Source organism: Bemisia tabaci, chromosome 3, assembly GCF_918797505.1.
Source record: "Bemisia tabaci chromosome 3, PGI_BMITA_v3".
In the NCBI taxonomy this organism is placed as follows: domain Eukaryota; kingdom Metazoa; phylum Arthropoda; class Insecta; order Hemiptera; family Aleyrodidae; genus Bemisia; species Bemisia tabaci.
This window is the reverse complement of record NC_092795.1, coordinates 11,421,255-11,444,316: the sequence shown is the minus strand read 5'-3', so window position 1 is coordinate 11,444,316 and position 23,062 is coordinate 11,421,255. Positions and strand designations below refer to the sequence as shown.

The window sequence follows — 23,062 nt, the reverse complement described above, 5'->3', positions numbered from 1 at the left end:
TGCGACTATCTTTTTAATATAAAGTAATAAAAAAAATTGGAGATAAAATGAAGACGCGTGTGATCTTGAAGACCATTTTTTCGTAACGAAAACAGGAAAAAAGGCAGTTATCACAACTAACGCCTCGTAAATATGCTCAAGGTACCCTTCAGTAGTCACGATATAAATACCCTGCTAGAAAATGCAACTATCCGATAGATCCGTTGGTTAAAACAACGATAGCGGTAGTTCTCGGGTTGTACAACTACAGTTGTTGTAATCACAGTTTGTGTCATTCACCAAAGTAGAGACATCGTAATGTTGGCGCATTATTAGCCGCTAGTTCTGGCGGTTATCCTGGTTTTTCCTCGAAGGATGTTCTATTTGTTTTTGGCGTTAGGCAGTCCGTGAGGCAAGACGTTCATATTCCGTATTGTCATATTTTGAGCTGAAAATATAAATTTCAAACGATTATTGGTGAGAATTGCTTGTTCTACCAATATTCAAGTGGAGGAAAAGGGACGATATCAAGTTAAAAAAAATCGCCATTCCCAAGGTTTTCTTGAGCCATTTTGCACCCAAAGAAACCTGACAATGGAATTTGGTTTATGAATTCCGGCTAAATTGCAAGTTTTCTTGTCGACGAAAGCTCTTTTTTGCATTTTATTTTATTGCTGAAGGAGAGCAAACATTTTTTAAAATCATCGGAAAGCTACATCAATTTTACATGCACTTGAACTTTCCTCAAAATTGAAAATGACTGACAAATAGAACATCATCTCTATTTTAAGTGTGTGCACATGCTTCTTCACTAAATATATTAAAGATGTTGATATCTTTAACAGGCTCGCTCTTGAAACTTTGAGATGGCACTCGAATTTTCAAATAATTATAAAAGAAGCTAAGTCATTGAGCGGCGAGCTCAAACACTTCAGGAACACCATTGAGCACGGACCATTGAGGAATCGGAAGATCGGAAGCCTTCAAAAGAGAGGCTTAACGTAAGTGACTTGGATTTCATTTCTTTGGTACTTTGTAGAGTGCGCTCTTAGCAATTTTTTGCAAGGGTAGATGGACATTGTCTGTGTCTCTTGTAGAAAAAATAACTTCTCCGTGTTTTTGGAACGGCGTGACGTATCAGATGTAGCCAAAAGATATCGTTTTTCTTCCAGAAACGAGGTTATGCTTGGTAGGCTTCAAGACGAGTTACACGGAATCAAAACTTCGAGCATGAGGCCCGAAGTTCGGAACCCGAAGTTTCCGAATCGTGCACCCAAAATATAATTTGAGGTCCAGCTGCCGAAGTTCGGATCACACACCTGAAGTCTGATTTTTTTATCCTTTCTTTAAAAGTTGACAGCAATATTATTGATACTATACAAATTGGAATTTGGTCTCAATCAGCGACTTAACCCGAAATGAGAAGTTTCCAATTTACAAAAGTCTCTGCTGTAAAAAGAACCCAAAACTACTTATCTCATTAGAAACTAACATGGTGTGCCGGAGCACGGAGCTTACTTGCTCACGTCAGAAGAGTAATGAAAAGTAAATTAATCAGGTCGCAACTTATTTTTTTGTTCGCTGCTAAAATTTTCCCGTCCAAATTTAAAATTTAAAATTATCTACTTATCTTTTCAAGACTCAAGTTCCTGAAAAATGTACGCCGGTGCACTAAAGTCCCTAAAACGTGGACGATCACAATTGAATCAGTTGTTTTCAAAAAGGAACAGGTTAATTTCTCGACGAGTCACGGTTAGCATGTCCTTTTGTGCAAGGCAAGGCTCATTCAAAAATGGACTTGTATCTTTTTGAAAAAAATGGCCACTTTTGGCCACTGATTCAATTATTATGAATGGTCTTCCTTTTTGTATCTTTGAAGCTTCCGTGATGATCCTCAAGAGCCTTCATGAAAACATAGTATTTTTAGTCTGTTGCAGAATATCAGTGGAAGCATATTTTCTTTGAAAGATTTTCCAAAACGCAAAGTCTTTAAGAATGGAGCGTGGAGCTATTCTGTCATTTTTAGTATTCTCCGTCTTCAATGATGTTGTTGTATTAGGCCGCAGTGGCGGGGAACCTAAGTTGAAAAAGCCCGATTGGTGGGAGAATACGCTTATATACTAAGTATACCCGAGATCGTTCAAAGACTCAAATGGCGACGGAATCGGTGATCTGAATGGTATAATTTATGGATATCATCATTATCTTATACTGTCATCAATGACATTAATATGATATGAATTATGAGACAGCTCATGCACTAACTGCCAAAGTCCATTTTTGAAGCGTAAAAAAACTGAAAAAACTATACAAGTCTTATTAAATAATTCCCAAAAGCTAACCACCGGACCCTCATTAAACATTCAAACCTCCGGCCCCGAATTTCCAACCCTTCAGAAACCCCAGAAAAAGACGTATCAAAAGTAGGAAAAAAAGATATCAGCGGGTTTTCCCCAAATCGAATTAATTGACTTTCGGAAATCGGCTTAATTGGTCTGATTAATCTGTGTAATTTAATTTGGCTCACTTTTTAATTTAATTCATTATTATTGTTCTCCTATACTGCACACTTTTTTTAGTTAGTTGTGTTTCGTTGTTAACTATGTGTCATCTCATTAGTTACGCCTCTGAAAGTGACACGAAGTGCTGGAAGGCCTCGTGTTGGCCTTAAATGTAATGAAACAATTTTGCGACAGAACGGGGTGAAATTTTCATTTCTTTTTCATTTCGGAAAAACTTATCAGAAATAATTGAAACCGCCAAACATAAATAAAACATTTTATATCGATATAACCCGATGAAAAACATGATGGAAAAAAAGTTGTTCGGTTTTCTGGCTTATTTTGTGAAAACATCACCCATATTTCACATCTAATAATGGTTTCGTTTGTGTGTATTTAACACTAGGTATCCGGGAGAAACTGGATTATGTGAAAGGACTGGGTGTAGATACCGTATGGATTCAGCCCGTTTATAAGTCGCCCATGGTCGATATGGGTTACGACGTTGAGGATCACAAAGTTGTCGATCCACTGTTCGGCGACATTGAAGATTACAAGAAACTTCTTGCTGCAGCGAAAGAAAAAGGTATGGTCAACTTGCCATTCTTTTAACTTTCTATCTCTTCTAAATTTGTCAAGTCTACTTCTTTCGAGCTTTTGCCTTGCATTTTTCCGTGCTGGTAGATTTTTGGAACAGTGATTTTTCGTCAAAATGATCTCGATCTAAAAAGATCCACCGGTCGATGTTTCTCAGTTGATTATTGAGGCCATTTCATAAATAGTTAACTCTTTTTATGCGAGAAAACACTCCACATTTTTACAAAAAAATATTACTCCCTCTTTGTACGTCTCCTAGAACATAGGGTTGCACCGAGACATATGAAATATGAACTGTTATGTATGGTATGTATGTTGCCTATGCGGCAAAATTGAAGGCGAATCTTAAGTGAACGATATACACACTGCATTTTGCAATAAAAAACCACAATTTCTGGCTTATAGATAAAAAAACTTACCTACATAGAAAAGTTGATGACACATACGGCGTAAGTCCGCAATCAGATATCTCGCTTGCGGTGTCTGAAAATCTCCGCCTCTGTGTTATTTTTTTAAAAGAGAACAAATTGACATCATTCCTTGAAGTTTTTGCAGAATTTTCTTCGCACAGAGGAGATAAATCACGGCAGTTTTAAAGAATTGCCGTCCAGTAGTTTTCCGTTTAAAAAATTAAGTATGACAGGAAGTCTGCGACGTTGCAAACCGAGTTATGTGATTGCCGACTTACATCGTCGATGCGTTATTTCTGACACGAGCCAGAAAGTTTAGTTCCTAGTTGCAAAATTTAGTCCAATGTAGGTTGATTTACGCATATTCTAGTGGCTCTATCGAGGCCCTTAGAGGGACAATGCTTTGGTACCTCTCTTATTTCACTTTGCAAAATGATATTTATTGAATGAACGGTATTAAATACCCATGGTTTTCAAAATTGTATCAATTGACACTGCGCTTGCAGGGCTGAAACTCATTATAGATTTCGTCCCGAATCACTCGAGTGATTTGAGTGTCTGGTTCAAACTTTCTGAACAACGGATCGAGCCGTACACGGATTACTACGTTTGGAGAGATGCAAAACCTATAAACACAACTCACTCTACAGTTCCAAATAACTGGGTAAGTTCATCAAAAGATATTACGAAAAGGAAGATTTTTAATCGTTCGCCTCTAGCATCATTGTACACCTAATCCTAATTATAGTATAACTCAACTAACTAATGGATATGATGCTAAGATATGAAAATAATGATAGTATAATATTCAGTGCTTTTATACAGCATAAGGCTAAGTGGTGGCGGCTCGGGCTGGCGCACAGTAGATCGAGTCAATCAGAGAGTTCGGACATGAGATTTTTAACTGAAACTGCAAATTCTAATGTTATATTCTTCACATTTTAAATTTTAAGCGGTGCATCCAGAGGAAATTTCACGAGAAAACTAATGAAATCACTTTTAAAATCTTTAAGTTTTGTGTAAATGAAGTTATAAGCTTTTAAAGTTTCCAAATTTTGTCCGACCTCTCCTATTGACTCAATCCACCTTGTGGCGTATGAATAAAAATCCGGAAATCAACTAAGTCATCACCTGCGACTTTGTGAAAAAGTCAGCCAAAATACGATATCAAATGCCCTTTTCCTATTGCCAGTTATTCCACGGCACTTATTAAAATAAAAATGTGTTTGCAAGATCCCCGAAAAATTATCTGCAACGTGGGTTGGAATTCACCATTCACAATGCGGTATAGAGCATTCATACGAAAAGTATGGGAAGATCGAAGAACCTTTAGGATCTTTGAAGAAACCTCATAAAATAGCATGTCCATAATCTAGCAATATAGGGCCTCCGGTAACTTCGGACGGCAAGTAGAAGGAGGAAAAAATGTGTTCGAGATCCAAAGTTTGGTACAAATTGATCTCTTTCGTGTCATTCATCATTTGAACCAAAAAACGGTCATTAGACTCCGTCGGTTCACCATCTATTAAATCCTCTCATTGTGGGATTTTTTGTGCCTACTTCGTCGTTCCTCTGGCCACATGAGCCACAGAAAGCGTGCGTGGAGTTTTATGGGATCGCGTGAAATACAGATACACTTTTTTGTCAGAGAACGATGATTTACCATGAAAGAATGTACTTCTAATAACTATATTAAAAAAACATTGATAAACAAATCTGCACTTATTTGCCCTCTTGGGTGAATTATGACAGCTAAATGTTACAATTTTACCAATTACAATGATCAGCAGAGCATACATTTATTCGTCACAGTTATGAGAAAAGGGGGAAAGCATTTAAATGTTGGAAAATTTTGCAGATTTTTTAAATTATGCCTGCTTTTTTCTATATGCCTATCATGGCCATTGCCATTCCCTGAGATTTACAAATTACCCGGTTCATATTTTTCTAATTCCAGCGTTGTCGGTTTGGTGGTTCAGCTTGGGAATGGAACGAAAAACGACAACAATATTATCTGCATCAATTTGCTGTGCAGCAACCCGACCTGAATTATCGCAGTGCAAATGTCAGGAAAGAAATGGAGGTAAGATTTCACTTAACGTAGATCGATTCCAGTTATCACTAGATGAATCTCGATAACGTTGTCTTTTGGAAGAACTTTTATACTTCAGAGAATAAGGCATTGCAGAGTCTCAGAAATAAATGGTCTCCAGCTGACCCGTAAGGAACAGCATCAGCATGGAATTTTACTTTTGTGCGACAAAGGTCAGTACTGTGCGTGATTAACATACCCGATGGGTTCACATGCTAAAAATGTAAGTTTCGCTTCTGTTTCCACCCTTCTCATTTCGTCGCTACTCTGACGTAAGAGCGGATCTTAATTTCCACGTGAGCCCCGTTTTACATATAAATCCGTGCTTTCTGGGGCTCAAGCTAAATTCGAGATACACCCGAGAGGCGACGATTTGTCCGCGGTGCCATTTGGAACCATCAATTATCCTATTTTCAGCTCCCGTTTTTGGCGTGTCAACTAGGTATGATCCACGCCCGAAAATTCAACGTCACCATTATACACGGAGAAAAAACTTCGTGCGTGGGACCCGAACTTGAGGTCATATTGATCTCTGAAGTTTCCGGATCACGTATCTTAAAACTTGAGGTCCAACTGCCGAAGTTCGGGTCAGACATCTGAAGTACTTCGATATATACCGAAGGGTTCGGGTCACACATCTGAAGTACTCCGGTACATACTGGAGTGCCTAGATGTCTGACCCGAACTTCGGCAGTTCGACCTCAAGTTTTCGGATGCGTGATCAGAAAACTTCAGAGATCCGTATGACCTCAACTTCGGGTCCCATGCACGAAGTTTTTTTCTCCGTGCATTATTATCTCATATCGATGGCCAGAGCACGAAACAACCTATCTCTGTTTGTAACATTGCAGACTTCCTGTCATGCTCATTGAAAAACTAATTAACGTAATTCATCCGAATCTTACCTCATTTTTCTTCTTCATCAGCAGAATACTCTGTAAAAATTCCAAGCTATAAAGTTGGCTTCTCTCTCTTTGAAGAAATAAAAAAGAAGCGAACACTGCAATGGAGATTCGTGGTTTCGCACTTGAGTCATGGATTTGACGGTTCCCACGGAACGTATATAATTTCAGGATGTGCTGCTATTTTGGCTGGAGTTGGGAGTAGACGGATTTTGAGTCGACGCTCCGCAGATGTTGTTCGAGGGTGCCGACTTCGAGGACGAACCACCGAACCCCGACTTCAAGGGTGGCGACAACGACGCAGTTTCAGTCCTCCACATATACACCGACCGACAGCCGGAAAACTATGAGCTCATTCAGTCGTGGAGGAGGCTTCTCGACGAGTACACTAAAAAAGATGGCGTTACCAGGTAAAGTAGACTGGAATCATGGAATAAGTTTTCATACACCTATGGTGATCATTGGCAGAACCAGCAAACCGGCAACACCGGTGTTCCGCCATTTATTCCTATGGATATTTATCGATTCTTGGAAGGACCAGGCGCTCCGATAAGAATCGATTACTTAGCATAGGTTTAAATTGAGAAAATTTGGTGTTGCCAATTTGCCGGATCCGCTTCTAGTGGTGATGCCTGTGCGTTGTGGACACCATGGTTTCGTTCATTCAACTGGGTGTAGGACATCGGAGCTCTTGCATGCCACAAGGATTTGCAATGGGCCAGTTGCGCTGGTGTCGGAATCGTGTTTTGGCGTGGTGAATAGTGAAGCTTGATTCTTGTAGATTAACTAAAAATAATGAGATCTGTCAACTTTTTACATTTAATATTAATTGAGATATTCGTTGAACATGACCACACCAGACAAGTTGTTTGGTCATAATTTCATGCACGATGTTCTGCTCGGCGTTCATAATCTCACGCACTCTTTCGTTCCTTACGTGACCCCTCCTTGAGATTCCGGCTGATCTTCGCCAGAAATCCATCTCAGTTGCCCTAAGAATATTTTTGGTACGATCTTTCACGGGCCATGCGTCACTGCCGTAGGTCGGAATGCTTTTAATTATGGTGTTAAAAATCACTTTTTTTCTTTTCTTTCGAGATACTTTCATCCCACGGAATCCTATTTAACATAGTGATAGCTTTCCCTTCCTGCAGGTTTCGATCCTTTATGGCTTGGTCCATCTTCCTATCCTGGGATACCCGAACTCCTAGATATTGCCTAGGAAGATAGATTACCTAAGAAGGTACTAGATTGGGTTCCTCCTGAGAGACGACGTAGGGGACGTCTAGCAAAATCCTGGATAGGTGGCACTCAAGATAAAATTACAAGATGCCATTTACCAGATGACCTCTGAATCGATAGGAAAGAATGACGATTAGGTGTTGCAGAGCGCCTGGGCGTTCTGTAACAGCGACTTGAGTGTATGTATGTATGAATTGAGATATCGCCCTTTGAAAAATTCGGTTTATGACATCATCCACGACGGGAGTGACACATCACCACTGCAATATGTCAAAGGAAATCGACAAGCCCGGCAAGCATGAGGGCTATTTCAATTGTAATTTTCCGTCGCATTTCTAAGGCGCAATGATACAACTATTTGAACTCTCCGGAATGCGTGAGGTATCACGCCGCATTTGAAGGCGTTTTCAAAACAGCCAAGTTCCGATATCCGGATAATCGTTTTGCATAGTTCATATTATTTTGTTTTCATTTTTAACCACTTGTTTATTCATTATCCTACCATAAAAATTACCCATTTGCTACATACAATTCTAGCTGAAGCGCACTTAAGCTATGCATTCATGACTGCAAAAATGTTAAATGAAATCGAAAAGGCCAGCGTGCATGAAGGCTATTTCAATTGTAATTTTCCGTATCACGCCGCATTTGAAAGCGTTTTGAAATCAGCCAAGTTTCGATACCCGGATTATCGTTTTGCATAGTTCATAATCTTTTATTTTATTCCGTACCACGTGTTTATTTTTAGTCCTCGTATAAAAACCACCCATTTGCTAAATACAATTCTCGCTGGTGCGCACTTCAGCTATGCATTCACCAACTGACTCCTTTAGTTTCTTCCGCCTTGCTTTCTTCCGAGTTTTACGTTTAGTAACCAGTGCAAGTGTGTGTCTCTTCAACTGATGAAAGCTAGGTGCCACTTGTGCGGTGGGTGACGTCATGAACCGAATTTTTAAAAGGACGGTATCTCGGTTAATATTGAACGTAGATAGTTGCTTTTTGGACGGATCTTATTATTTTTAATTGATTTATAAGAGACATACATTAAAACACAATCCAGAGATCAGCGCAACGAACCGCCATTTAAATTGGTCATTATACGCAACATTTTGCGAGAAACAGGACGATACCATCGGTTTTTTTTTAAACAAATTCGTGCAAGCTCAAAAAATCCATCGAAATTGAGACAACAGTGTAGGAAATCGCCTAAAACACTGCGAGCGTCCATTCCATCCCATCCAGCCCATTTGTTTTGAGACTTCAGAGCCGCTTCTACGTACTTTATCTGGTCAAACTCTCTGTGCCCTTGAACTCTCGTGGTCATGTTTTGCTTATAGGGTAATGTGCACCGAGGACTGTGTTGAGACGACGGAGCTGGTGAAATATTTCGGAAATTCTTCGAGTCCAGGCTCTCACGTTCCGTTTTACCTGCTGCAAGCTTACGCGGATCATGAGTGGAACGCAACTACTCTGGATCAATATGTCCATGCAGAAATCGATATTTATCCCGAAGGATCCTACAACTGGGTGGTGAGTTCGATCCAAATTTTATGGCTCATTTAAGTACTTTAGGTTAGGTTACCCAGCGAGTAATTATGAAATTGCCGATTTTAGCTCCTCCGTAAACACAATACTAGTTAGATCTTCATATCCGGCTGAATCATATGGATAGCGGCAAATATACCGGTAATCCAGGATTGCGAGGAAGGTCCAAGAAAATATATGAGAATTCCTCGGGTAGAAACCTTAACCTCTGCTACAGGAATGCACGAATTTAAAATGAAGTTAATTTAAAGTAGAAGTTTGGCAATACAGGAAACAGTTGGAAAATAAACGCATTTTTATGTTAACCCTTGTTTTGGATAGTTGGTTGACAAGTCATGAATGTCTCACCCTCTGATGATAAATGGAGTGAAAAATTAAATAATGGCCGTGGAAGTAAAGAACTTTCCTAACTTTTTCGGAGAAAATATTTAATCGACAGAAACGAGGCAACGTTGGAATGCTCATACGGCAACGAAACACAACATGGGCCTTTTAAGGTATATTATTCGATGCCGCGATTATTCTAGCGCGAGTTCGAATAATCGCGCCAAACACAGTGCGGCCGGCGGTGAACGTATGTTGGCGCCTGCAAGACTATGTGAATACTTCACGCATTGCGCCAAACAGTGCGGTCGCCGTAAATCCCATATTAGCGTCTACAAAACTGCATGAATTAATACTTCTCGATAATATTTCAATAATCAGCCCGCTGGATCGACATTTCATCATTGTTTATATCATAACATTGTATCCATAATGCTTATATATGTTGTGATATCATTGTTTCAGCTGGACAACCACGACAACCCGCGGAGCTCAGCGCGGTTCTGCGAGGAGAGCATGGACTCGTGGAATATGTTGACGCTCCTCATGCCCGGAGTGGCGAGCATCTACTACGGGAGCGAGCTCGGGATGTTGGACATAAACCCGCGTCACGATCAACGCCAGGATCCACTCAACGGCGCCGGAACTCGAAGCGATCCGAGGGACTCCTCCAGAGCCCCCATGCTCTGGGATCATACGAAAAATGCCGGTGAGTTACACATACCATGCGTGAAAAAGAAACCTCTGATTCGATAAGTTCATTAAGTGATTGGTTCAGTTCACAGGACTGAGGGCCGTATTTGTACACTGAAAAAAAAAATCTCGGTGTATTTACTAAGAAAAGGGTAAAATTACCAAGAATTCAGGGTTCTATTGATACCAATTTTTTCTTTACCGAAAACTTTGAACTTTCTCGGTAATTTTACTAGACCTTGGTAAAAACGGCAATATTTTTTATCGACTGCGGTATAATTACCGAGCTAAAACGGCAGAGTTACCTGTAATTGATTACCAATAAAAGTGGTATTCTTACCTGAAAAAAACAGTAAAAATACCGGTTTTTAGGTAAGCTTTCCAGTCTGTCTTGGTAAAATTAACAATAGTTGGTAAAAAAAAGTGAGATGGTAAAGGTACCAACGGACCTTGGTAAAACGCCGAAATTTTCTTTCAGTGTAGATAACTCTTATCTTTAAGTCTCGATATACGATCAAATTCCGAACCAATTCTGATCAAAGTAGACCAGTTGATGAAGGAATTATCACTTTCTGGCGAATGTTGACCCCCGCCGACAACATCTCCCTTAAGATTAGGCTAGAATGACGTTTCTACAATTTGATTGCATGAGGCTTGCTTCGGGTTAGAAAAAAAAAAAATCCTCCGTTGAATTTTTGTCGATTGCCAGTAAATTAAATTAATGTTCACAACATTGAGTTTCAAAAAATTGGCCTTCGTCAAAATATCACCTTGAGTATATTTTTTCAGGTTTCACGACAGCTGACAAACCGTGGTTACCATGTGCATCCGAACTATTGGAGGGGTAACGTCAAATCACAGGAGCAAGATCCAAGTAGTCATCTTAATATTTTCAAACGATTGGTGACATTGAGAAAAACTCCCGTTGCGATGCACGGTGATCTCAAAACTTACGTGCTCAACACTTGGGTTTACATGTTCACCAGGTAAGTTTCGAACAAACTAATGCGCGTGCGGCAATTCTCTCCAAAAACTGAGTTTTTTTTCTTTTTCATCAATCTATGTAGGAGACATATTTCGAGCCCTCCAGAGTCTGAAAGAAAGGAAATTTACTAAGACAGCAACATTTCAAACTCCGTAGTTGATTTTTAAACATTTTCAAGTGTTCTTATTTTGCATTATGAGTATTTTTTTCCCTTTCCTTAATAAAAATCGATGTGGGGTACGGTATTGTGTCAAGTTCGTTATGTCCAAGTACACTTTTTCATTTATTTAATTATTGCCTCCTCAAATGTAATCCTTGATTAATGAAAACTAGAAGTCTACTATATACCTATTACATTAAGTTAACAACAAATCCTCCTTCCAGAAATAGCTTAGAAATGTCAGATCTCTTCTGCTGGGGATTTAAACTGTTTGATCAATGACGAGGAAATACTTAATGATTGCAGGTCGATTAACGATGAGACTATTGCAGTGTTGATGAACGTTGGATCAGAAACTGAGGAAATCTGCGATCTTAGAATTACTGTGAAAGAATTACCAGAGATTGTGTATGTTCATACAGCCAGCATCAATTCAGTGATTAAAATCGGGTAAGATTTGTGTGTACTTACTATACTTACATCTCTTTACTCGCCACTAGCAACTGAAAGACTTGCAAGAACAAAACCTCCTTCTATTGGAAGCTTTACAAATTGAATATACTAAGCTACCTAGTAGAGAGTGGACACTTAAAAAGCATCCTAACATTTTAATTTTTTTTTTATTTTTTGGCAAAAAAAATTTTTTTAAAAAAAATTAAATCTCCTGCATAAACTTTTAAGTCGCCGTTTATAGAACGTACCTCGTAACCTTACTAAAAACATTTATCATACTAATGATATTTGATCTATTCTTATAGGGATAAAGTGAATTTCACTGGACCAGAATGCCTGTATATGAGGCCACAGTCAGGACTAGTTCTCGCAAAAAGTCATGGAATTGCCGTCTCCAGCTCTATTGTAGTTCTTCTTGCCACAATTTGCTCAAGAATGCTGTTATAATATGTAACAGCGCGAGGTTCCTTTAAAAGTGCTCGATGGTGCATTTGCTTGATATTTTTGTAGTTCTGAAAGTGTTAAACTATTCTACCTTCATAAAACTTGATAATGCTGATAAACGAAAATGAAGCACCATTTAAAGATCCAAGGAATGTTTTGATTTCATGCGATGTATTCAATTTTGGTAGTGACGTATATTATAGTTCCATTTCTTTCGTTCCCTCTCTTTCTTTCCCCTTCACTGTATTCCGGTTTATAACGTTTGAATCGCTATTTTTACAGCATGCAACTCTTCGCGCACATAGGAATGGTATTGCCTATACGACTAGTTGAAGGGGTTTTTCGTTGCCTTGAGATTCAGTGTGGATATGCCAGGGCGTCACAACGCTGACGAAATTTCAGATCTTAACTATATGGACAGAACCATACCTCTTTAAGAGCCTATAATCGGAAAGCCGTTCGTTATATTATCTCAAGCTAACTGCTGTTTTTTAAAAGTTTAGTTGTCTGTCTGTCCTGCGTATATTTTTTCTCGAGTAAAAACAAAGAATTCGATATCGTAAACAATCTGGTGGGCTAATACTCTTTCCTCAAATAAATTCTTATCCTAAAAAATTTCCAATGAAAACAAGTTTTTCTTACAGTAATGTTTTTCCGGTAATTTCTAAAAATGTGACAAGAATGAACCTCTATCACAGAGTGAACCGCGGTGAATGAAACTGTGGATAAGTGGTGATGAAAAGGCAAAAAGGAAAAATAAGAAAACATAACATACGAACAATTAAATTTTTGACAAAAAAGAGAAGAAGAAAAGAAAAAAATCTTTCAGCATGGGTTTGACTGAAAAACCAATTTGATTATATCTGCACGATTTGTCTAATCATTTGTTTAAAATTCTACCAGCATCCTCTAGAAAAAAGGGGACTTGGGAGTCTTGAGAAAATAAAACCGAAGCTCGATGTCTTTTTGAGCGTTCACCTCGTTAGTGGACGCTCTTTCCCGTCGTTTTGCATCGGGTATGTTTCTAATGTATCCATTGGTAAAGGCCCGCACTGCTCCATGGGAATCGGCGCTATTTTTCGTGGCGGGAAGCAATACCTAGTTTCTCAATTTTTTTTATGTACCATTTCTACCTTTTTTCTCCTATTTTGTCCACTTTATGTAATGCCTGTAGGCTTGTCTTTGAGAAATCAATATCTTTACGTTTTAAAACTCTGCAACGTACTTTTATTTTATGACTCTTTCAAGGATCGTTCAAATTTTTAGTCGTCGGAGATGTAAAAAAATTATTGGGTACAAAGTACCCCTTCACTAATGACCCCTATATTTTACTCTATGAAGACAAGTCATTACTTATATTATGTTTCCTAGGTTACGCTCCACGTTTAGTTCAATTGCGTCTTGCAGCGTTCTCTTCCATCCGGGCAAATTTTTTTTACATATTCACGAGGTGCTACGGTGAACGCAGATCCACTCCCCTACAATCAACAGAAGTACAAACCCACTTACATGCGATGAACCCAACATTACCACCAAAATTCTTAAACTCTTCACCACTCCTCACCTCTCTTAATTTAAAAATCTAAATTCTCGTATATACTCCCATTTTCAAAATTATCTGTAAAGGCGTTAATTTTCTTTAAGGGAGCAGAGTTTCTCCAGTGCGATCACAAAAAAGTCATTTTGATGGTATAGCGGTGAGCTCAAGATCTTTGAGAGATTTAAAAATGTTTGATGTGTCCACCTTGTTTTACTTGAAATTCTGATTAGAAACCACGTGTTTTGTCGCCTAATTTTTTACCTCGACAATTGGTAGCCAATTTTCTTCTCGACTAAGAAGGGGTATCGACAACGGCCGTTTAGACTCACCCTGAATTTTCTCCACTATACAATATGTTGCTCATTGAAGGCGTTTATTTTACGGACTGTATCATGATTTGGTCATTTTTGCTTTCATCCCGAGTCTAATACCTCCCTGTAACATGGGTTGGAAGGCTGATTTTGGCGATAAATGAGGATTTTTCGGCACTCGATCGCAAACCCGCATTTTTCGTCAAAATCTGTCTTCATACTCATGTTTAATTAGCCAGTGCTGGACCCGAGAATAGACCGAAAATGGCAAAATCACGATGCACTCTGTAAAATATAGGCCTTCAATGAGAAAAAATCGTCGAGTTGAGTGAATTCAGGGTAGGCCCAAAACCGGTCCTCATCGATAATCCTCGTTTAAAAACCGCCTTCACTGAAAAAAGAGTATCATAATCCCAACTATAATCCTGGCTTATTTTGGCGCCAGATATAAGAGTAGTTGCACTGGCCTAAGGTATGATTGCTCCAACCACACTTTCGACAAACTCAACCGTACCTCTGACTGATGCAACTACTCTCATATCTGGCGCCAAAACCAGCCAGTAGTATAGTTGGGATTGTGATACTTTTTTCCGTATTTTCCTACTTGAAATTCTAATGAAAAATCACGTGTTTTTCCGCCTAATTTTTCATTTTGTCTTTTGGTATTCAATTTCCTCCCATAATTGCTTCACTGAAGCAGTTTCCTCTCGCGAAAATGCCGGTTTAATGGTGAAACCGTGAGCTGATAAGCTTTGGAACTAGCTTAGCAGAAATAGAAGCATCTTCGTCGGAGTTTCAGTGCAGACGTGGCCTGGTGCGGGACTGCAACTCGATCATAGTGCACGACTCCAGCACTGTAATTTATCCTCATTTAAGAAACTGCGTAAAGCCCTGATACAGATGCTGCAAAATCTAGACTGCACGTACTTGTAGCGCTGTACCATTACTCCGCTTACAAACGCACTTTAAATACCGTTCAGAGCCTTCCCATTGACGAGTGGAATACTGCCGTGCAAAGGAAGAACACCGTATGAGCCTCCAGACGTAGCCAAATTTCCTGTGATAAAGTTCGGATTTTCCAAAACACCTGTGGTTATTTATCCCCCCGCATCTCACAAGGAATTTTATTTACAAATCAATTTAAAGTATCTGACAATTTCAGGGAAAAATACTCTTAAATTTGCTCAAAAATACGTATTTTATCAGGGGAGACTTGGCAACAATCGAATATTCATACGGCGTTTTTCCTTAGCACTGCAGAATATCGCATGGTACAGATTCAGGCGGGATTATGGTACATCAGCGTGACTTTATAGTTTATTCAATAGGTTTGACGTTAGTTTCCCTCTTTCAAAAATAACTTCCCTCCATCGCCGAACGTTGGTACTCTCTCCTGTTTTTTCCTTCTTATGTATAAACAATACACGTTAAAGATTTTCAATTTTCGACTATTTCAGCACCATCGGACACTCTGAATTTCAGGAAAGGTATTTCACTTCATACTCAAAACATGAATCCTCTCCGACTAAAATGAGCCTGGTTAGTTGTTCACGGAATCGCATTTTGATAGTTTCAGCATACAGATTTGCAATTTTTAATAAGATCTGCCCACATACCTAGTTTTTACGACCTGTATTTGTGGAGGTATCGCCCTTTCGATGAACACAATATTTGACATCATTCTACCTCAAACTCATCAATTAGCTATACACGCACATTTACCTTTGTCTCTCGACTCATCATGTTACGTTCAGCCGCGGTGAATGACGGCTTACGCCGTGTTTTTTAGGGGGTAATGTCTCCGTTAATATCGGATCGGGGAAACCTGGAATTTGGGAGGATCTAATCATTTATTGCTGATATATATGTAAAATCTGAAATCTTCGAATTACGGTCCTGTCATTAGAACAACTGACCCATCGGAAAAAAATACTAAAAAGACGAAAAATTGCTCATTTAAAGCCCCCCTTGTGTGCCTAATCTAGTCTCACAATGAGCACAGAACGTATGGAGTAATCTTTACATCAAAAGCAATTCTTTCGATCAAAAATAAACACGGAACACCTGACGGTTAATTAAAATCAAAATGGCAGAGTCCTCCTCCGTCGTAAAGGTCGACTCCTTCCCGCTAAACACCGCTCAAATGAAGCTCATCTGGGCACTGCAACCCATTTCCATTAACTACATGCACTCGGGTACATACACACGCATAACATTTTGCAGGTGGAGCAGAGAGGCGTGTTATTATCTGTGTATCGCCTAAAAGCGTCAGAAATGAATTCGATTACTGATACATGGCAAATACCGGCTCCCGCGGTTAATAACAGTGTTTGCCTGGTCCGGCGATGGCTTTGATGATTGCGTCGTGATAAACTGCCGGTGCCGCACAGTAGAACGAGTTGGGAGATGTTGGACATGAAATTTTATGTAAAACTGCAAGTATGTAGGCAGAAGTTGCTTTTAGGGCGCGCTAGGGCGCTCTTCGTCGCCTACCCCCCACAGGAATCTGTCTTGGTAGAGATCCTCCGGAAGCTGGCATCTCTCCATCTCTTGACGGATGCCCTCTGCCCACCGTTTGGCTGGACGCCCTCTTTGTCGCCTCCCTTGCCTTATTTCGTCATGAATTTTAATGGGTGTCTCTCGAGAGAAATTTCACTAAAAAACCAATAAAACCAATTTGTTTGAAAGATGTTTTAATTTCCGCTCCTTTTTAATGTGTGGCACGATCTGTGAAAAGAAACCTCATCTTCCGGGAGCAACTTGTACAGGAGAACTAGTGGAAGAGGAATTTACTGGAAAAGCTCAAAATTGGCAATTTTGAGTTCTCAACCGGAAACGCTTCCCAGAGGCCTTAACAACAAACTACACACGCCGTTAAACATTTTGCAGTGAAATTCTGTGGTGCAGTCTTCGTGGCGCCCGAAAACCCTGATCAATGGGAATCTAATCTCCTTACATGAAGACGAACATTATTAAAGAGCAGCATCTACTCTTTTCGCGGAGTGTCATACGCTTTAATCGTGCTAATATCACTTCACATTCACATTACTCGGCATTTTTGGGCGCTTGTATGAACTCCGGCACTGAATTCCACTCCTCGATTTTTAAAAGTGCACGGATTTGGTTTGGATAGAAGGCGCTAGCTACTCTTTTTCTGTATGCATGTGAGAATTCTTAACTTAAATTTAACCTAGAACTTAAGTTTTTTCGTCACAGTGCTTCAAGACGTCATACCTTTCTTAATTTCTGAGCTTTCAGGTTCAAACCTCCCAAAAAAACCCCCGCTTTTTCCTCCACGCAGTAGTACCAATATTCCAATGTTGACTTTTTGGAAGATTAAATCCCTATTTACAGATCTTTTCACTTATATTTTAAAAGTTTCACATCATGTCCGACTCCTCCCACTGACGCGCCCAAAGACATGAAGACGGTGTGCTCGTATCTAAAAGCACGGGGAAGAAGTGAAGCCATTCTGGCGCTGTGAATCCATGCGGGGGAAACGATTTGATTTGAACTTGTCCTCTTCATTTTTCCATATTTCTTCTTCGAATCTCATTTTCAATGCCTAAAACGAACAGATAATTAAAGTTGGGATGGTGAATTTTTATGAAAAACCAATTTTAGCTTGGTAACAAGCAGGAATCTTACAGGGATCTCGGATAAAGTTGCTGTGAATCCAAGCGCGGGATATGAACTTTGATTTGAATTTGTCCTCTTGATTTTTCCACATTTCTTCTTCTAATCTCGTTTTATTTGCCTAAAACGAACAAATAAATAAAGTTGGGATGGTGAATTTTTATAATAAAATTATATTGGCTTGTTAACAAGGAGGAATCTTACAGGAATCTCAGATAAAGTTAGTTTTTTCTGCTGCCCTAACCAATAGGAGAGTTGGCTTCATTTTCTTCTCTGGCGCTCCGTCTTTATGTCTTTGGACGCGCTCCACTGTGTGCCAGGCCGCATGAGCAGGAACAGGGAACACGACGCGCGTAGCCTGGTAGGAAGGCCACTCCTGCTACGGCCCGAGCCTTGGCCACGTGAGAGTGATGAGTAGCGTGCGATATCCATCTCGTGAGCTACTTCCCGACAAATGAAGCCATTTTCCGAGCACGGCCGCACCCTCCACCCCGCACCCGCGAGACTGGGCCCGGAAAAACTCCACCGTGAACTCTTGCATGGGTGCAGACAGAGACAATATACACCAGAGACCCCAGCCGTCAACGCCACTTTTCGCCTTGTGAACTGATGAGTAACTTGTTGAGCAAAAAAGTAAAAACAAAAAAATCATCGTTTGATGGCTGATGAATGTCAGCAGGCTGATTATTGAAACTGATATCCAAATCGGTAAGCAAAGAAGACCACGGTATGCACTAAGAGGCATTATCTTGGAAAAAATACCCGTGTACCTCACTGAAAAAAATATGATTGATATTACCATACTCTGACACAGTGATACAAGCATAGTAATACAAGTATAGACTCTATGGTAGCATTTACCATATTATGCTATGCATCACTAGAGTTCTGGTGAATACAACTAAAATTCTGGTTATTTGCACTAAATGGTATCACGGTGTAAAAACTCAAGTGGATTAAAAGTAAATGTTACCAAACTTTTTTTTCAGTGCTTAGGCAGGAATGTAAAAATTGTCAAGATGAGGTTAGTGAAGCTTGTTAGGGGGCCACACTTCAAAAAATCCCACTCACATGTACCAATACACTCCTGCGGGCTGACTATTGAAATTGATAGACGAAATGATAGACAAAGGTGTCAGATAGATAATACAGCGATCTTACTGGTGGAAACGAGTGCGGTTGCAATGGACAAAGGAGGTAAGTAGTGGACTAACTGACAACAACCCACTATAGACCCTACAGTTAGTCCATCATTCCCTCTCCCCATAGTCTATAGCAACCACCTGTTTCAACCAATGGGATCGTCTCATTGTGATGTTGCAGATGGGTGCAGAAGTCGTCCGGGTTCAAGGATGTAATAATCGAATGTTCCGAAATAAAACTGAGCAGTTTTCAATGGAACTCACTCATGCCGCACAAATTTTCGTAAAATTTTGCGAAAAACAAGATGGTGTCACCATAAATTTCTCTGAACGGAACTCACGAATTGAAAAATAAGCTATCAATGTTAAGGCCGTATTAGAGGGGATCACCAACTCTATGCTGAGAGTGCACCTCCCATGCAGTCAAACTCTTCATACACAGGTAGGGAGCAAATACATCTCAGCGTCAATGCTGCTTTGTTTGGAGACTACAAGGTTCAAATCACAGCAGCCTTGCTGCTCTCTATTTGCGTATGGAGAGTTCAGCCGGATAAAAGAGAGGGACTCTCAGCGTAAGTAAGCGATCCCCCTCCATTTCTGCTTCTACTTTGACAAAGCTATTTACAAGTTTTTCACAAAGCTATGAAATTTGTCTAAGGTAAAATGGACTACGTTTCGCAGAAAGGAACCAAGCTGCATCAGCTATTGTTAAAAAAAAAAAAAAATTACAAGAGAATTTTTGTACGGATTCCTTTGAAAATTTTAATGAATTTCCTTCGAACTATGCGGAAATTTCGCTGAAAATTACACAAAAATCCGCACAATTGTTTTCATGTAACAAATTAGATTGCCCAATTAAATTTGGCAGTAGCTGTTATGGCTTGGTTCCATTCTGCTTAACGCAGTCCATATCAATGACTTCATCGTGTTTCTTGCACAGTTTCACTTAAGATAAAGGAATGTAATCGCAAATTCTTAAGGTACGCAAGAGTTACATTATGGAAGTAGGCTTTGGGAAAGAAGGTGGATTCTGTCGGGTGCCCTGGCAACGGTGGAGGCAGGGTGCAACTTACGACTCGGAATTGAATAGCTGAAAAGTGAGCATCCGCGGTATCTGAGTCCTGCTCGGGTCAGTGCAATCCGAACGACGGCCAGTTACCGGCCCGCGGGTCAAATCGAAAGTACTTTCCCTAATTACGCCGGCCGGGGCCGTAAATTGGTTTGTTTTAGATTCCAGCCTCCGGGAACCCGCGCTAAGCTCCGGCCCCGGCTCCCGTAACGCCCGGTCCGGAGTACCGGGACGCAAATTGAAGAATGCCCGCTCATCGCACCTCTCGTCTTCGCGAGAAAGTCCTCCTCCGGGACTACCATCCCGAGCTAAGCCATAGCGCTGCGATTTTCCACGCAGATTCCATCCGAAGATAAAACACAGGTGCGGGATCCAGAATAGTGGAGTAGTTGCGCTGGATTTAGAAATCAGGTTTGAGGGTTGAATCTATGGATAACCCGAATAAATAGTGATATATTTCTGATAATAATTAAACGCAGGGACCATTTTCAACCAGTAAATATGCTTGATGGGGCCAGGTGTTAATACCCTTTTTATGAAGTTATACAACCTCAAAGCACCACAGAACAACCTCTAGAAATGTGAGCATCACTTGGAGCGACGTCCTTGTTGAAATCGGTAGCGGAAAAAGGTGGTTTTCGTTTTTTTTTTTTTTTTTTTTTTTATTTAAAATAACATAGTTCCATGTGTTTTAACATGTGAGTGTTTGACTTTTTAGATTCAAGCTAGTTTTATTTATCATTATTTTTACGAAATAATGAATTCAGTCTTTGTTGATATGCCATGAATTCACTTTCGCGGCACTTCACCGACTAACTGCCAAAATAATCGCATTTCCTTTCTTTAAAAAAAATTATAAAGGCGGGGCTTCTTGAAGATTCAAACAGCGCGCGGGAAAGTTGACAGCTCGTTCGAACACATCCTTCGAGCAAGTATCATTTAAAATGCATTTCACAACTCAACATACTGACCATACGGGTAAAAAACGGCGAGGTTTCTCTGTTCCTATCATCGAAAACACATACCAATCACGAGAAAAAGTACGCAAATGCTATAAATACACAAATCGGAGAATGGCAGTCGTAAAAATGGTACGGGGTAACCAGAAGGTATGGAAGCGAAAAGTCATGAAACGAGTGTGGAAGCGTTATACATCATTCCCGTTTGCAGTTAATTATATTTGCACACATAACCCGTTCGCGGGAGTAATTGCTTTCAAAAGCAGCGGTGGCGTAGCGTGCTTTGCGATACATCGATTGATCTGCCATTTAAACCTATGGGAACAGAGCGATAAACAGGGTGTTTCCAACGGACACCTTGATAATCGATTCTTTGCCACAGTTTCGAATGGAGGAAAATTGATAATCGATCATTCACACCTCGTCACTGAAAAGCAGGCGTGCAGAGAGAAGACTTTACGAAGTAGTTCCTCTGCAGCGGCTGCATGAACTTAGAGCGAGCCCTCTCTCACGTTTAGTGTTCGAATGCATTTTCTTATGGCTTTCAGAGGTCACCGGAGTACCTTCACACGAGAGAGTATAGATCTTGAGCCACATTGAAGGTATTTAAATCAAAAGGAACTATATCGACTCTGACATTAGCCTTGAGATCCAAAAGTTTATATTCATTGCATGGCTCATGCCACAAATGGATATTTCCCTTGTATTTAAATACGTGCTTCTGGGATCCTCAAGATCCCAAAAAATTGTGGTGGCTTTTAATGGATGGGCTGTTGCTAACTTTTGACGGTCATCATTTGCTGTACTTGTTAAGGGTCTCATTTTTGGTGGTGGTCAACGTTGAAAAGGTTTTTTTCCATTCCTCTACGGTAGATGCACGTATGGTTTAGAATCCGAAAAAGTACGCCTAACAACTCAGTTTGAGATAAATTCACAATGATAACAACTGAGATCGAATTTTAAGTCATCTGCTTGCAGCATCCGTATTAAGTACTCTGGATTAGAGTAATATATGTATTTGTAATCGTTAATAATTGGTGTATAAAAAGCAGGCCATTGATATAAAACCAAAAAAAAAAAAAATAAATAAATAAATAAAATGCAGTGTACCAAAGAGATTGAGGGATTTGGAAATATTGTTATGAATGAACGATCCTCGATAGGATAAAGAAGGTCCAGTGTTGGAACTCCTAAACTTGGAACCCTTGACGGTGTTGGCATACGCCTTAAAAATAATCGTCGGCGAATTAAGAGTTATTTCAATGCCATTTTTTTCAAAGTGCACACTTTGAAAAGTGAAATTTTCCGCAAAGGAAACAAGACGACGGTTCCAACGTTAAGACATTGGAGAGTTAGTTATTAGTATATTTTGAGACATTCAGCGTCACAGGCTATAGGGAAAAAATTAAATACTAATAGACAAAAAGAAAAACTAGGCAACTAAACATGCGATTTTCCATCAGAATTTGGAGGATATATCAAACATTTTCAAATTCCTCTCATAAATGAGAAAACAGCGAGGAAAAATTACACTATTGAAAAATGTGTTTCTAAATCTGTCGTTCCTTTATCCGTTGAAACTCACAAATAAAGAATACATTTCCACGCATATTCCACTCCCATATTTAAGTAATAACTGAAGCAAACAAAATCACTGGAGAGGTATTTTAGGTTAATTACTTTTATGATATTCCCTAATCCAGGATGATATGTAGAATAGCATTAAGGATTAGTATCGCATGCATAATGCCATATTTGAACCGAAATCCACATACATCATAGTGCAATGCAAAGTCTCCCATCAGTATAAGTAAGTTGACGGGCTACATTCACACAGTTACAAGATTTCTCAGGCATGAGAAAATTTAAAAAAGGAAAGGATAATGGACAGTGATTAACATTGTAATTAGCGCGGAGTGGAATATTTAGAGTATTTGCTGCCGTTAAATTGAGACAAGTTGAAGTTCCTCATTCCTGAGAGAAACCGTGGCTGCCTTGCCGCGCGAAAAAAATGTATTTTTCTCTCATTCCTGTCATGGATTATTGGATAAAACTTTCATCCAGTTATCCAGACATAG

General features: G+C 39.7%; 1 protein-coding gene across 1 annotated transcript; it reads left to right on the top strand.

Annotated features, from left to right (window-relative positions):
• The first annotated feature begins 830 nt into the window (after nucleotides 1-830).
• LOC109044222 (maltase 1) lies at nucleotides 831-12,769 on the top strand. Its single transcript, XM_072297560.1, has 10 exons — nucleotides 831-980; nucleotides 2,887-3,066; nucleotides 3,994-4,151; nucleotides 5,445-5,570; nucleotides 6,713-6,891; nucleotides 9,061-9,253; nucleotides 10,058-10,297; nucleotides 11,075-11,271; nucleotides 11,737-11,880; nucleotides 12,189-12,769. Exons 2-10 carry the CDS (start codon nucleotides 2,964-2,966, stop codon nucleotides 12,328-12,330), a joined length of 1,482 nt encoding a protein of 493 aa, XP_072153661.1. The 5' UTR covers nucleotides 831-980; nucleotides 2,887-2,963; the 3' UTR covers nucleotides 12,331-12,769.
• The last annotated feature ends 10,293 nt before the right edge of the window (nucleotides 12,770-23,062 follow it).